This window comes from Pistacia vera, unplaced genomic scaffold, assembly GCF_008641045.1.
Source record: "Pistacia vera cultivar Batoury unplaced genomic scaffold, PisVer_v2 Contig655, whole genome shotgun sequence".
Lineage (NCBI taxonomy): Eukaryota > Viridiplantae > Streptophyta > Magnoliopsida > Sapindales > Anacardiaceae > Pistacia > Pistacia vera.
In genome coordinates this window covers 362,701-377,354 of record NW_022196507.1, presented here as the reverse complement: position 1 = coordinate 377,354, position 14,654 = coordinate 362,701, and the positions used below count along the sequence as shown (strand labels likewise).

General features: G+C 36.1%; 3 protein-coding genes across 3 annotated transcripts; 1 reads left to right on the top strand and 2 right to left on the bottom strand.

Moving 5' to 3' along the window:
• Positions 1-496: 496 nt before the first annotated feature.
• Positions 497-1,618, bottom strand: LOC116111976 (LOB domain-containing protein 1-like). The gene is made up of 2 exons (XM_031398152.1): positions 1,332-1,618; positions 497-1,069 (listed from the first exon to the last, which is right to left on the bottom strand). Exons 1-2 carry the CDS (start codon positions 1,509-1,511, stop codon positions 731-733), a joined length of 519 nt encoding a protein of 172 aa, XP_031254012.1. The 5' UTR covers positions 1,512-1,618; the 3' UTR covers positions 497-730.
• An 810-nt stretch (positions 1,619-2,428) lies between these two features.
• Positions 2,429-6,005, bottom strand: LOC116111975 (protein KINESIN LIGHT CHAIN-RELATED 1-like). The gene is made up of 3 exons (XM_031398151.1): positions 5,386-6,005; positions 3,681-4,589; positions 2,429-3,023 (listed from the first exon to the last, which is right to left on the bottom strand). Exons 1-3 carry the CDS (start codon positions 6,003-6,005, stop codon positions 2,789-2,791), a joined length of 1,764 nt encoding a protein of 587 aa, XP_031254011.1. The 3' UTR covers positions 2,429-2,788.
• A 3,786-nt stretch (positions 6,006-9,791) lies between these two features.
• LOC116111999 (probable alkaline/neutral invertase F) lies at positions 9,792-12,977 on the top strand. The gene is made up of 4 exons (XM_031398172.1): positions 9,792-10,451; positions 10,978-11,415; positions 11,885-12,443; positions 12,685-12,977. Exons 1-4 carry the CDS (start codon positions 9,792-9,794, stop codon positions 12,975-12,977), a joined length of 1,950 nt encoding a protein of 649 aa, XP_031254032.1.
• The last annotated feature ends 1,677 nt before the right edge of the window (positions 12,978-14,654 follow it).

The following is a 14,654-nucleotide window of genomic DNA, read 5'->3' as shown; positions in this document are numbered from 1 at the left end:
TCTATCTTAAGCCTGTAACTCTACTATGTGCAGATTATATAAGTCCAATAAAATAAAGAACTGAAAACTAAACTAACGAACATAATTAGGCAAGGGCGGCTTCAAGTCTCTTCAGCTGATTGATTGAGAAGAAAAGTTCATGTTTTCTTCTCCTTTTTCATTCCAATGTGCCAATATCAAGATATATACCCCCAGACTTTGCTACTGCGCTTAGTCAAGGAGGCTTGAATTAAGTCCCAATTTGTTTAGAATAGATCGTTTGTTTATGGGAAGAAAAAGCCATGAAGCTTCTCTGGAAAATTTTCTTATGACGATCCAAGTGGAATTTGTTGACACTTGTTAAAAGAGGAGAAAACTAATGACTAGAGAGCCTTCAATCTAGAAGAAACACCTCTGGCTGCTCTGCTAACTGGATTCTAGAAAACCTTGTTAGCTAAGTCTTCCGTTAGGCATATAACAAAATTTAAGGAAAAAAGTCATCTTAATTATAAGGAAAGCTGTAAGTATGGTAGACTGATCAAAGGAGTCAATAGTTAATAGATTTAAAAGTACAAATTATAACTTACAAATTTTTATTCTACTATATAACATTTCCTTTCACATTTAACCAGAGTATATTTCCATGGCTACGTTCTCACAAAGTTCTTAATAAATATTTTTTACCTTTTTAAAAGAAAATCTCTAACCAGTTATGCTGAGGAATAACTGAACGGGGAGAATCAGAATCTCCTTACAAAATCCAGTCACACTCCATAGAAAAGTTAACAGGATCATAGGCTAGAGATCCATCATCTAATGAGAAATCCCCACAATCAAACATGGAGTCATTTATGGGGTAGACAGGATCCTGGTGATGAGCATTCATGACAATACCCAATAACTGATTTCTTTGTTCTTGCAACGCCATAACTCGACTTTGTATTGATTCCAACTCAAATTTCAGATCCTGAACCATCTTATGCAAGTGAAAAGTAGTCCCAGCACTGCCATAAACAGGGTCTCTGAGCCTTGCTGTTGCTTCATAAACTATTGCTTTGACAGCATCCTCCCTCTTCGTCTCCTCAGCCATCTGTTATCATAACAAAACACCAAGATCGATCTTAGAACTCTTACCCGGACAAACCTGTAGGGGGTTTTCAATTATGGTATAATTAAGAAGATGGCATGGTTTTACTTGTTGATACTAAGCAGATGAATGAAACAGTAATATCATCAACAATTAATCCTGGATATGTAAAAATTAAATGAATATGAACTACCGTGAGACCGCTTATTCCTAACCCAACATGAGCTTAATGAAAAGTTTAGATCCATTTGTGAATCTTCCCCACCTGAATCATTTTAATGACATTGCTAGCTCCAAAAACTCTATGCACACAGGCAAAGTTTTCTATCTCATCGATTGGAAAATATGGTGCAAGTATGCAATTGTTGTCACATCTCCGACGTAGCATCTTACAAGCAGCACAAGGTTGATGAGTCCTGGTTCTTGACACCTTTTCAGAACCCATTTTTTAAGGACTATGGTGGTTTGGGGAATAAATAATCCAAGTATATATAACAGAAAGAAAAGCGAAGTTGCCAAGAAACAGGTAAGTATATAGCTTGTTTATGGGGGACTTAAATTCAAAACTTCAAGTGCAAGTAAGTGGGGGAGACGCACTTGTGGACAGTTTTAGGATGATGATGTGTTGAAAATTGAGCTAGCTTACTGTTAGGGCAGTAGACCTAACAGTAGTAAACTATTGTGGTTTTTTCCCCGAACAAGTCGTTGATGCTGAAGTTAGTCACTATCACCACCAAGGAAAAATCCCATTAGGTTTAGGTGTAATCCAACTTCGTCTTTATTCTATATTACAAATATTGTTACCAATTTATCCAGATATGACAACACTAAATTTTCTAAGTTGGAAAAATCATTTTCTTAACAAAATCTTCGAGATTGGAACCCATTAATTTGCAGTTGCATAAAATCCTGCTTGTTTTCTTTGTTTCCACGTTTTCTGTGATGGTTAATATTTTCAACTTATTGTTCCTTGGTGTAGAAAAATATTACGTGGTTATCATATTAAACTCACACGTGGTTTTTGCTCCTCATTGTCCCCTACAAGGGTTTGGACTGAAAAAAGACTACAAGCTATGATGAAATTTCCAATTGACTTGTTTTGAGCCTAGCAGAATAACATATTAACAGGCCATTTTCTCCAAGTGACAATAATGTATCGATCATCTAAATTAACATATCCACATGGGTTAAAACTTTGATAGTCAACCCTTGTATCACTGCCGACACTGCGTATAAAATCTGTGTTCCAGTGGACTTATAAGCAGAGGAATTGAATCCGTCTAAATAACCTTTTTTTTTTTTCTCGTTGAATCTTGTACGTGCATTTCTTGTTTTGCTTCTTACAGAAAGGTGGATTTTACACGAAAATTCAAGCAGCTAAGAGTCGAACGGGGCTAAAGGTAATAGGTCTTAGGATATTATCTGTTTAACTGTTTTAAGTCAGAAAGAATAAATGACAGCGCATCTCAGCTTTCCTTTTTGATAAACAGCTTCAAAATGACAGCGCTAATATTCATAGAAAGAAGCAAATATTATAAACGCAAAAGAGATGAGAGAAACACAGGAAAAAAAAAAGAAAAAAAAAAAAAAGGAGATTGGGATCCAGAGACACGTGAAAGATCCACCAATTTCAAAACCTTATCTTTACTCAATCCCCTGTATTATGAAAAGTGGATTCTGCTAAGAAGCAAGAACAAGTAAGAGATTGTCTTAGTGGGAGTTTTAACTTTTAAAACTAAATCCAGACCGTCTCTTTGTAACGTCCTTCTTCTTCCTACGTGAGTTGGAATCAAGAAGATTTTCAAGTGATTTTCCTTTCCTGTTTCGAGACCTTCCTGATTCTTTCAAGAGTTCAGCAAGCCTTCTCTTTTCGTCCTCTACATCTGGGTTTGCCGTTCCAAGCTTTTCTTCTCTCACCTTAAGGATGTACTCCAATATCTCAATTGCATCTTCTACCCTGTCATAATTAACACACTTCTGTGTTCAGCAAAGCAATTAACTACACTAATGCCTACCTAGGAAATTAATCAAAAACACTAGACATTAGCACATGTGTATATAGTATATACAGCTCTGCACCCACAGAAACCTATGCAGGCAATTAAGCCTTGAATAATGACACCTAATATGTTCCATAGTCTTCATGTCAAGATAAGGAGATATGGACTCCATCCAATTGCATGCCGTAACAGAAAGGCAGGAAACAATCGCTGTTCCCAAATGGCTAACCTGATCTTTCTCCCTAAAAAACAGGGTTCATTAACAATATATAACACCAAGAGTAGAAGTCGTTGAATTATTATCACCTTTATGTATATATATTTCGTACACAAACAGGAATAGTTTATTAGTATATTAAAAAGGTTTTAATTGAAATCTATTGTGGGCTTAAAAATACAAATTCCATCTGTGAAACCTTATGAAAGACGGAAATGGATTTTATTCTTGATCTAAATTCACTTGAGTTCCCAATGAGTTATTATATGAACTATCTGTTAATATTTAATGGCAAACCAAACAAGTGGCAAGAGCAGAGAATATAACTAGCAAAAAAAAAAAAAAACTGGTTAAAGAACTAAACAAAAACTTGGAAAGAAATTCTAAGTGTGCTCACCTTCCCAAGGCATCATAAGTCGCTGCAAGGTTGCTGTATACTCCAAGAGTGTCCAAGTGATATGAACCACATTCCTGCTCTAATACCCCCCTTGCCTCTTCAAACAGCTCAGTGGCCTCATTTATCCTGTACAACTGCAGACAAGCCAATCCCATCTGGTTCAAAACGATTCCAAAGAATGCTGATTTACTCTCCCCACTTGCTCGAAGCTTCACTCCAGCACTCTCAAAAGAGCAATGAGCCTCCCCATACCTCCCAAGCATATAGAACATCACGCCCATCTGCGCTTCTATTCCTGCAATTGTGTTACGATGCCCAGGGGCGTCTCCCAATAATTTCATAGCCTTCTTCAAGAGCTTCAATGCCTCCTCATGCTCATTCAAGGCTTCATAGATTGCTGAGATTTCTGTCAAACCATTGGCAATATCCTCAGAAGCAGCTCCAGGCTCTGGTTTTGCGTATATTCTCAAGGCATTCTCACAGTAGGATTTGGACTCCCTTAGTTTGCCAATCTTGTAGTATAGATCTGCAAGGCGAATAAAAACTGATGCTACAGAAAGGTGATTCTCACCCCTAGTAGCTTTGAAGACTGTAAGTGCCTTCTGATAGGAAAAAATGGCCTCATCGAAGCGGCAAAGAGAAATATAAATACTGCCAATGCTAACATCGATGGAAGCAACCTCATTCTCTTGACCTTTAGCTATCATTACCATGCTAGCCAGAACAAGGTGCTCGAGGGCAGATTCATAATCTCCCTTTGCCTCGCAGACAAGAGCCATAAGCCGGCGATCAGCTGCTTCTTCAAGAGAGGCTGGTGGACTGTGCTCCTTGTGGATTTCAAGGATCTTCTTACATAGGTTTTGTGCCTCATCAAATTGCATTGCTTGTACATGGGCCTCAGCTAAGTACCTGTTGTTTCCATATTAAATTATAAGAAAGTTAAACTATGCTTGAAGGTCTACAACTATAGGTCTCAAACAATTATAAATGATCTATGACGAAATGTTTCAAACACAATAAGAAAATGTGGATGAAAAAAATTGTAAGAATATTAGAAATTAGAATACTTGGTGTGGGTTCCCAAAGGGAAAGTAAGAAATTTCACTCTTAATATATCTTAAATACTTCCTCCGGGAAGAAACAAGTGATAAGCAAGTTCCACCATTAGTATTATTTGAATATACTAATTAGATGAGAAAACATTTATAAGTAATCAAAAGCTACCTTCTCCATGGGTAAACATAATTACAGTCACATATGAGAAAACAATTATTTTTTGAATACCCGTCCAATAAATCAAACACTAGATTTAACACAATAGAAATCATTGACAGTTATATCATCATACGATGGAAAAAACTTAAATACGCTCTTCATTATCCGTTAACATTATTTAGTTAATAGATATATAAGTTTTTTAACACACCTTCAAGCAGTGTTAAATGTGGGCACGTACAATGAATAGGGGAGGCATGAATAAGAGAAGTTTATGTATGCTGATTGTTCATGAAACATGAGAGCCCACAAGCCCCGTAACGTAACGGGCTAGAGTGGGCTGATAAATGTCCAACCATACAATAAGACCATTTCAAAACAGTACAAGTTAGCCTCCCGCCAACTAATAAACTAACATGCACCACGAGTCGTTAATCTTAACCCAATGGGAAAGACAATCAACCCTTGAGTTTTGACATACAAAGCTTACCTACAAGTTTCAGCAACTCTTGGATCCGAATCACCGAGAGCCTCAATCTGGATCTTTAAACCCGACTCGTAACACCAAACGGATCTGTCCAACAAACCCATTGACGAATACGTGTCCCCCAGCTGCATATATCCCGCAAACTTGGCCAGAGCATGATCCGACCCATTTCCAGCATCCGAAACCTCAATCGACCGCTCTAAAACCGGAACCGCCTCCTCAAACCTTCCCAAACTGCAATAAATTGCCGCTAATACGTGCAAGCTCATAACCAGCTCCAGGCCCTGACCCTGACCCGAAAACCTCTCAAATGATTTGGACGCTCGAATTGCATAATCCAAGGCCTTGTTCGGGTTATCACCGGAAGAAATTGTGTCTCGGGCCAACTTGAGTAAAAAGGGACCCAGATCCGGGTTGTCTAGAGATGCTTCATCGATAGTGACTTTTTCCGGGGTCTTTATTGTGGATTTTGCGCGAGAGTTGGACGGTGAAGGGGATGGAGCTTGCTTTATGAGTGGAGATGGTGTTCGATGGCTGTCAGTTGTTACGCTTCGGGTTTCGGCTAAGAGAATTTTTGGCGACGGCATAAAGGGTGGGGTTTTCACAGAGACTAGACCCGGCATTGTTGCCAAATGGATAGCCAGAAACTAATTTTTTCAGAATTTAAATCAGACGCACACACGAAAAAAGAAAAATTAGAAGAAATAAAGATGAGAAGGTGGGTTAAGTTTGATGATGATGATTGTGGTGATGGTGATGGTGGTGGAAAGTTGCTTGGAAGAAACGTCTCATGATCAAAGAATTTGAGTACTTTAATTTGATAACTATTTTTAAAAAGAAAAAGGGGACGAACAAAGATACGAAATCCATTGATGATATATGGGCTTTAATGAGTGAGCTGTATGTATATATTATTGAGGAGAGAAGAAGATTTTTATCTTCTTTCTTCCTTCAATTTACGTTCCCATCTTTTCTTAATAGTCTCAACTTTCTTCAATTTATGTTCCCATCTTTTCTTAATATTCTCAACTTCCTTCACCAACTTGACGCTCCTTTTAGCCTTTCGTCTTTGCTTCCTCAGTAATGTTACTCCAGTTCCTCTGCTACTGTGAGTGGCCCACAAATGTTTTCCTAACTCTATTACCCCCTTATCTCGGCTGGTGCAGTGGTGCTGGTCCTGCTGGACGTTGGTTACACCTTTTTAAAGGAATTTCCGTTTCTACTCATCAATCTGACACGTGTAAATAAAAAACTACGTGAATTTAGAAAATATAATATTATTTCATCTAATAGATATTCCCAGCCAAAAAAAAAAAATCTCAAATGATCCACCATCTTATCTGATACAGACAAATAAATTAACTATGATTCAAATGATTCACCATCTTTATATTACACCAAGAACATCTTTAAAAGATTCTTTATTATAAAGATGATAGATCATTTGTCAATAAAAATAAAAATTTAATAGACTATTTATTTTTTAAATATAAATTAAAAAGTAAGTTTTATTCTCTATATTTAGAGAGTCAAATCTTACTTTCTATCTCAATTTTATTTAATAAATTACAAATTTTTATATATTTTATTATTGATTATCTCTCCTATTAAGAGCATCTCTAATGATGTTCTTTATCTTAAAGAGCATACGTCTTCATTGATTTTTAAATATAAAGAACAAAATTTTTATTTAAATCTAATAGACTCTTTAAAATTTTATAAAAGAAAATATGTTTTTTCAAGAAAAAAACTTAATAGGAAAGATAAATCATAAAAATTTATTATTTATTATTTAAAATTCGGATAAAAAGTAAAATTTAACTCTAAACAAGATTTTCATGCCCTCCTAGATTATTTTCAATCCAAAGGAAGGAGATTAAAGTAAAATTAAACATTTGATTGTCTTATAGCTCTGGAAAATGTTCATAAATATACGTTATAAAGAACGCCAAGTCATTTCTTTAAATAGACATTGTGTAAATAGAAAGTCTAGATCAGTGCTGCTGGTCCTGCTTTTGTCCCTTTCTGGTTGTTTTGGTTAGGCACCCCTTGCCTCTGGGTTGTGCTTTGGGCGTGGGCTGCTTGAATGCTTTGTAAAGGAAGTTTCATCCTATAGTTTTTCTTGTTTTCTTTGAGACTCTACGCTTTGTGTGCTTTTGTGCGCGAGCCGTAGTGCTCGGGGCCTTCGCCCTTCTTAGTTTTCATTCTTTATTCTTTTATAAAATTACCTCTTACTCAAACAAAAAAGAGAGTTTATACAGTAACGGATCTAGGAATTTCCCTCAATGGGGTGAAATATAAACCAAAAAAAAAAATTAAAACCAATCATAACTACACTTTTTTTTTTTTAATTACAATGAGTTTCAATAAAAAGTTATAAAATATAAAAAAATATCTTCAAAAAACACAATTTTTGTAAAAGTAGAACAATTTTTCGATAATTGTATTTGACTAGTTTTCCTACTATGAAAACGTTGGATAATCATCTCATGTCAATTGTATCAGATACATTTTTTTTCAATATAGATGACTAAGCAATCATTCATCCATTGATCTCCCATTCGATTGCATTATCGATTTTTCACAAGATTCATTGTAGAAAAACTCTTTCAACAGTCGCAGTCACAACTGATAAAACTAATGCAACTTTCACAAGCTTATACACCAACGTATGCAAAATTTCTTTTTTAAACCGAACTAAATTCTTAACCAAATCATCAATTCCTTGTAACTCAGCAAATTTATCACAAGAACGTATGTCAATAACATAAATCTTAATCTGGTTCTCAAATGCTATCAACTCAAGTGCAGAAAAATCAAATAGATAAAACTGACCAAACTCATTTCCTTTTCCTTTGCTTCTTCTTTCTTTCTTCTTTACGGGCTTTTCTCTTTTTTTCTTCATTTTTGACAAACAATCCAATTTATATATAAAACAACTTCTTTGAATTATGAAACTGCTCCAAGATTCTCTTATTCTCGCCAATTAGCTTTCTGATGTAAAAATGCTCAGATTTCTCCCCTCAGTTAAATGCAAACCCAACAGTTCTTATTCCTTTCATTTTCACTCCTAATAAAACTTTTAAAAACTAACAAATCCTCTTGCATAAAAATAAAAATCACAAAAAATATGAAATATATATACTTGGATTAAAAATAGGGTTTTACAAAAATAAAATCTAAACTAACTGTGGGAGCTGTTCCCAAAATCTCATAATTCTATAAGTGTAAAATTTAGATAAATATAAGATATGGACTTTTTTCAAAAGTTGAGTGGGGACTCTAGGCCCCCACAAGTCATTAATTGGATCCGCCACTGAGTCTATAATATTAATACCATATTGACATTGTTAAACTTAATACTACAGATCAATGCATTCATGTAGCAGAATTTTTATATACTAATTATTAACTATATTTGAAATAAATATAAGTGAAAAAGAAAAAGAAAATGGTATAAATTTATTAGTTAATAATATGAATATTACGGTATTATACACTTTTTCTTGTATAAATAAAACATAGATTCATATTGTGGCACTCGTTTACGTCTGTTGCTTTTTCTTCGCAAGGGTTACATAAGTGGAGCTGTAAAAGAAAAACAAAAAAAGTGGAATGCTATGGGTTTAGACTTGCATTTACGTTACAAACATTTTGTAGAATCTGTTCAAACTCTTATAACCGTTTAGCTTCATTGTTATTACATTTTGTTGGAACAAAGAATATTATATAATTAGCTATCAAACATCAGTAATATTGGCTCTTTTTCAACTTAGCCGTAGACTATATGAATATAATTTTCCGAGTACTTGTGTTGACTGGAGATCACGATCGTCTTCCCTGACAAATAAGTTGAACAGATTTTAATTTCAGCACAGACTTTCATACTTAAAAGATATATCTATTTTTCATGTTTCAGTCTCACCCCCATAAACTAATATTAGCTCTCGGGGGACACGTGTTAAGACAACGCTTGCAGCTGTATTGTGTGCTTAGCTGGCAGCTGGCGCACAATGGCATTGGCATCCATCCTTCATTTCCCGCCTCGGTAACTAAACGATCGCTAGCTGTTAATATCCCTAGTAAATTACCATAATATCACTCATAGGATCTTTAAGACTTTACCAAACTTTTTCACCAATGACCAACCCAAAAAAACTATCTAATGGGCCTAATGGTAACATTGTAATTAATAAAAAAACGAGACCTAAAATTTGGACTGCCTTCTTGAATTCTCCTTCAAACCGCCAAAACAGAAAACACACACTTCGTACTTTCTATTTCTCTCAAGTTGAGTGAGTGACTCAGTCACTCCCTCTATCGGGTACCTGAAATTGTCTCTCTCTCCCTCTCTCTACAGCCAAACACCAATAAAAACTTCGAAGGTAATCTCCTACTACTAATTTAGAATGTCGAAGATGCAACGAGATTTCTTAAATGATGCAAAGGAAGCAGAGGCTGCTCCTCCACCGGCACTGACGAACTCTTTCTCAGCTGTTGACGGAGATTGTCCAGAAAAAAAGAGTTTGTCTGACAACGAACCTAAATTAGTGGCGTCTTCACCTGGAAGCACGGAGGACTCATCGATTTTTGACTCTACAACGGATGATCTATCGGAAGTCACTTCAGTGGACTTTACGATTTCTGAGAAATCTTCGACGGATTTTATAGTCATTGAAACTTCAAAATGCACTGTAGAACCTAAAGAAAATGATTCAGAATCTTTGGAAGATGGGGAATCTATAAAGAAAGATAGCTCTGAATCCGGAGAGATAGTGAAGCCAGAGAAGGTGCAGAAGATGGTGAGATTGCAGAGCAACGAGAACATGTCCGATAACGTGAATCTGCCAAAGGCAATGTCGTTAAAGCCGTGTCCGAGTGTTGGCACGAGCCTTGAAATATATGATTATGTGATGAGATCGAACGGTGGTGGTGGAGAGAATAATGGTGCCGCGATGATGGAAGAGGCATGGGAGAGACTGAAGAAATCTTACGTCTACTTCAAAGGAAAGCCTGTGGGGACATTCGCTGCAATGGATCCTATGGCCGAGGCTTTGAACTACAATCAGGTTAATTTACTTGTGTTTTCAATATATTTCTTTCCGTTCATCCTATATGAAGGTGTGATTAAGAGTATTTTTTAGAAAATATTGTACAAATTAAACCTATAAAAGCATGTTACGAGTTCATTATTAGACGTTTTTCTACCTTTTTTTTCTTTTCTAAATCAGACTTCTATCTATATACCAAACTACAAACACAAATTACATGATTGTTGGTTTTGATTTGTATTTAATTTGGTACAACTTTATTTATAAGTTTCCTTTGATTATTGTCGATTTTCTCATGAAAAAAATCATATATGTCATTGTGATTTGTAATTCTAGATCTGTGTTAGATCTTAATATTTAAATATGATCAGGAAACACTTATAAATTGCCTTTTTCTCTTCTAAAAAAATTCTTCCCATACTTGATGGTTAGATATGTGTCTAATTACGGCCGTTTGAGCAACTGTTTTTTTATCTATTTAACGTTTTGATTAAACTCTGCCAATCAATGGTAATAATCTATTCCTATTCCTATACATGTTCAGGTTTTTGTGAGAGATTTTGTTCCAACTGGCTTAGCTTGCCTGATGAGGGATCCTGCAGAACCTGAGATTGTAAAGAACTTCCTATTGAAGACCCTTCACCTCCAAGGTTGGGAGAAAAGGATTGATAACTTTACCCTTGGAGAAGGTGTGATGCCCGCAAGTTTTAAGGTACTCTCTAACTCGCATCAGCAAAAGGAGACCTTGATTGCGGATTTTGGTGGCAGTGCCATAGGAAGAGTAGCGCCTGTGGATTCTGGCTTTTGGTGGATTATACTGCTAAGGTCATATACCAAGTGCACTGGTGATTATACACTAGCAGAACGGCCTGAGGTGCAGAGAGGAATGAAGTTGATTCTCAACCTTTGTCTCTCAGATGGCTTTGACACGTTCCCTACACTTTTGTGTGCAGATGGATGTAGCATGATTGACCGGAGAATGGTGAGTCTTTTTAGTTATATTGTCTCGCAAGAATATGGAGTTAAAAAAGATGCGTGTAAAAAATAAAAAATTGCTAATTGTTCAAATATTTTTAGTCCTTGAGTTTGCTGTTTTGAGCCAATGTCAGCCGAATCCTATTTCTTTGGTGCTGCCTGAAGTTGTTGAACAAGAGAGTTAGCATGGGTTGCAGCTCCTCTCTTTTGGAGCCATCTTTATCAGTTTATCTGTCCCTTTAATATATATGATTGGAACGTTGAGTGCAGCTTGTTATATTTTCCTGATAAACAATGACAGCTGGCTTTTATATGGTTCAAATTTATCAGCTAATTGAAAGACATCCATATACAGTACTATGTTCGAGCTGAACGCCTGCTGATTGCCTAATGGGGACCCTCTGTGAAGTTGATAGCTGGCATACTTAAGTCTTTTTGTTCAACTGGATTGAAAATTTGGCTTGTTTTTATGACAGGGAATATATGGGTATCCAATTGAGATCCAGGCTCTCTTCTATTTTGCACTGAGGTGTGCCAGACAAATGTTAAAACCAGAGCGTGACGGCAAGGAATTGATAGAACGAATTGATAAGAGGATCACAGCTCTCAGCTATCACATCCAGAAATACTATTGGCTTGATTTTACTCAGTTAAATAACATATACCGTTATAAGACTGAGGAGTACTCCCACACAGCTGTTAACAAGTTTAATGTCATCCCGGATTCTATCCCCGACTGGGTTTTTGATTTCATGCCCTTGAGAGGAGGATATTTGATTGGCAATGTTAGCCCAGCTCGCATGGACTTCCGGTGGTTCTTAGGAGGGAACTGCATTGCCATTTTGAGTTCTCTTGCCACGCCTGCGCAGGCAACAGCCATTATGGATTTGATTGAGGAGCGCTGGGAGGACTTGATAGGAGAGATGCCTTTGAAGATCTCTTACCCAGCCTTGGAGGGACATGAATGGAGGATTGGCACTGGATATGATCCAAAGAACACACGCTGGAGTTACCATAATGGTGGATCTTGGCCAGGTAAGTGTCATGAACACACAACTCATATTGTGATATTCCTACTTTGTTTATTTTATTAGCTACTAATGAATATATGACGCTTTTACCTGTGTTTCTGAAATTTAGCGCCTTTTTCTTTTTTGTGCTTATGTTTAATGCTTTGTATTTTGTATTCATTCAGTCAGTTTCCCGATTAAAACTCAGTCTATGTTGTCAATCATGTTAACCGCTTAACGTGTGACCGTATGGTTTCTTTTTGTAGTTCTCTTGTGGCTACTTGCTGCAGCATCCATTAAGACCGGAAGGCCTCAAATTGCAAAACGAGCAATAGAGCTGGTGGAACAGCGGCTCTCTAAAGATGGTTGGCCTGAGTACTATGATGGTAAGACTGGACGTTATGTTGGGAAGCAGGCAAGAAAATATCAGACATGGAGCATTGCTGGGTATTTGGTTGCAAAAATGATGGTTGAGAACCCTTCCAATCTTCTCATGATTTCTCTTGAGGAGGACAAGAAGATAGCCAAGCCAAAGCTCACCCGCTCAGCCTCATTTTAAGAACATGAATGCACAGCAAAGCCAGAGATTACAAACAGCTAGGTGAATACATTTGCAGTAGCTGGAATGTGCTTACTGTGACATATTAATCAATGATAGATCGGACTTTAATTAGTTATCAGAAGTTTTTTCTTCCTATTTGATAATTACTTACAAAGACTCCGTCTTGGTGACAATTGAGCTATAATTCAATGATATATGATCTGAACAATACTTTTTTATATCCTTATTTTGGTTTATACATGGAAATTAGTTGTTCTACCCAATTTATGAATGGGCATGTCGCCTTGTGTGTTAGGAACCATTTTGTATGAGAAAATAGCTGTAGTAGATAGGGCTGTCAGTCAAGCCGAGCCGCTCGCAAGTCGGCTCGGCTTGATTCGTTAAATACTCGAACTCGGCTCGAATTCGACTTGAGTAAGTTATCGAGCCGAGTTCGAGTCTACCCCGACTCGGCTCGATTCGGCTCGCGAGCCAATAGTGGCTCGTTTAGGGTTTTTTTGCGCATAACACAAGTTTTTGGGTTTCCTTGTAATTTGACATGTAAAAGACTAAAAGGTTTAAAAAATCACAAATTAACCCTTAACCAAATAACCCCAATTAACCCAAAATCAAATCGCGTAAATTCATTCTCCCCCAAATCAAGAACCCTAAAACAAGAAACCCCAAAAACAATTTCCCGATTATCACACCAAGCCACCCACAAACACAGAAACCATTGGAGATTCAACTTCCGGAAGTTTGAGTTCTATGCCGTTTTGATGATAATTTTGATGTATTTTGATGGACATTTTTGTTTTGTTTTTTTTTTTTTTTGTCTTGGATTGTATAATTTGTTGTGTAATACGTTGTTTATGTTGATTTGGATGTGATTTATGTTGATTTAGATGCAAATTTATCAAAAATTGGATCTGATTTGTGTAAAACAAGATCTGTAAGTTATATTAAAAAGGGGTCAAACGAGCCGTAATCGAGCCAATTTGAGCTCGCGTTAAACGAGCCGACACGAGCCGAATTTTCCTGACTCGGTCGACTCGTGACTCGACTCGAACTCATCTAATGCTTAACCGAGTCAGGCTCGTTTAGGATGATACTTGGCTTGACTCGGCTCGTTTACACCCCTAGTAGTAGATTATTAGATAGCCACAGATGAGACATGTAATGTTACCATAATACATTAACGTAAGAAGTTTGTTCATTATTTTCTAGTAATTTTAATATTTTAAATAATTTTTTTAACTAGAAACAATCATACGAGTTAAATACAATATTCACTTAATTAACATTTTATTGGTGTTATTTGAAACATACTTGAGAAATTGTGTTTTGATTTTGTAAATTAAATTAGGTTAGAGAAGAAATAAGTATATTTTGGTTTAAAGATGGGTATATAGGTTTTTTTTCTTGTAAAAAAAATAGGTTATGAAGATTTAAATTTGACGTATTTAGTTTATTTTGGGTTAAGATTATGAAGATAAGTTTTATGTGTGATACGAAGTAATTGTGAAAACAATAAAACATACACTTATAACTTTTTTATATAACTTTTTTATACAATATTGATGTGACAGTTTATGATTGATTAACTTGCATTTAGATAAATGAGACCCAATTAACCAATCACGAATTATCATATCAGGATTGTATGAAAACGTTATAAGTGTAGTGCTGTTTCAG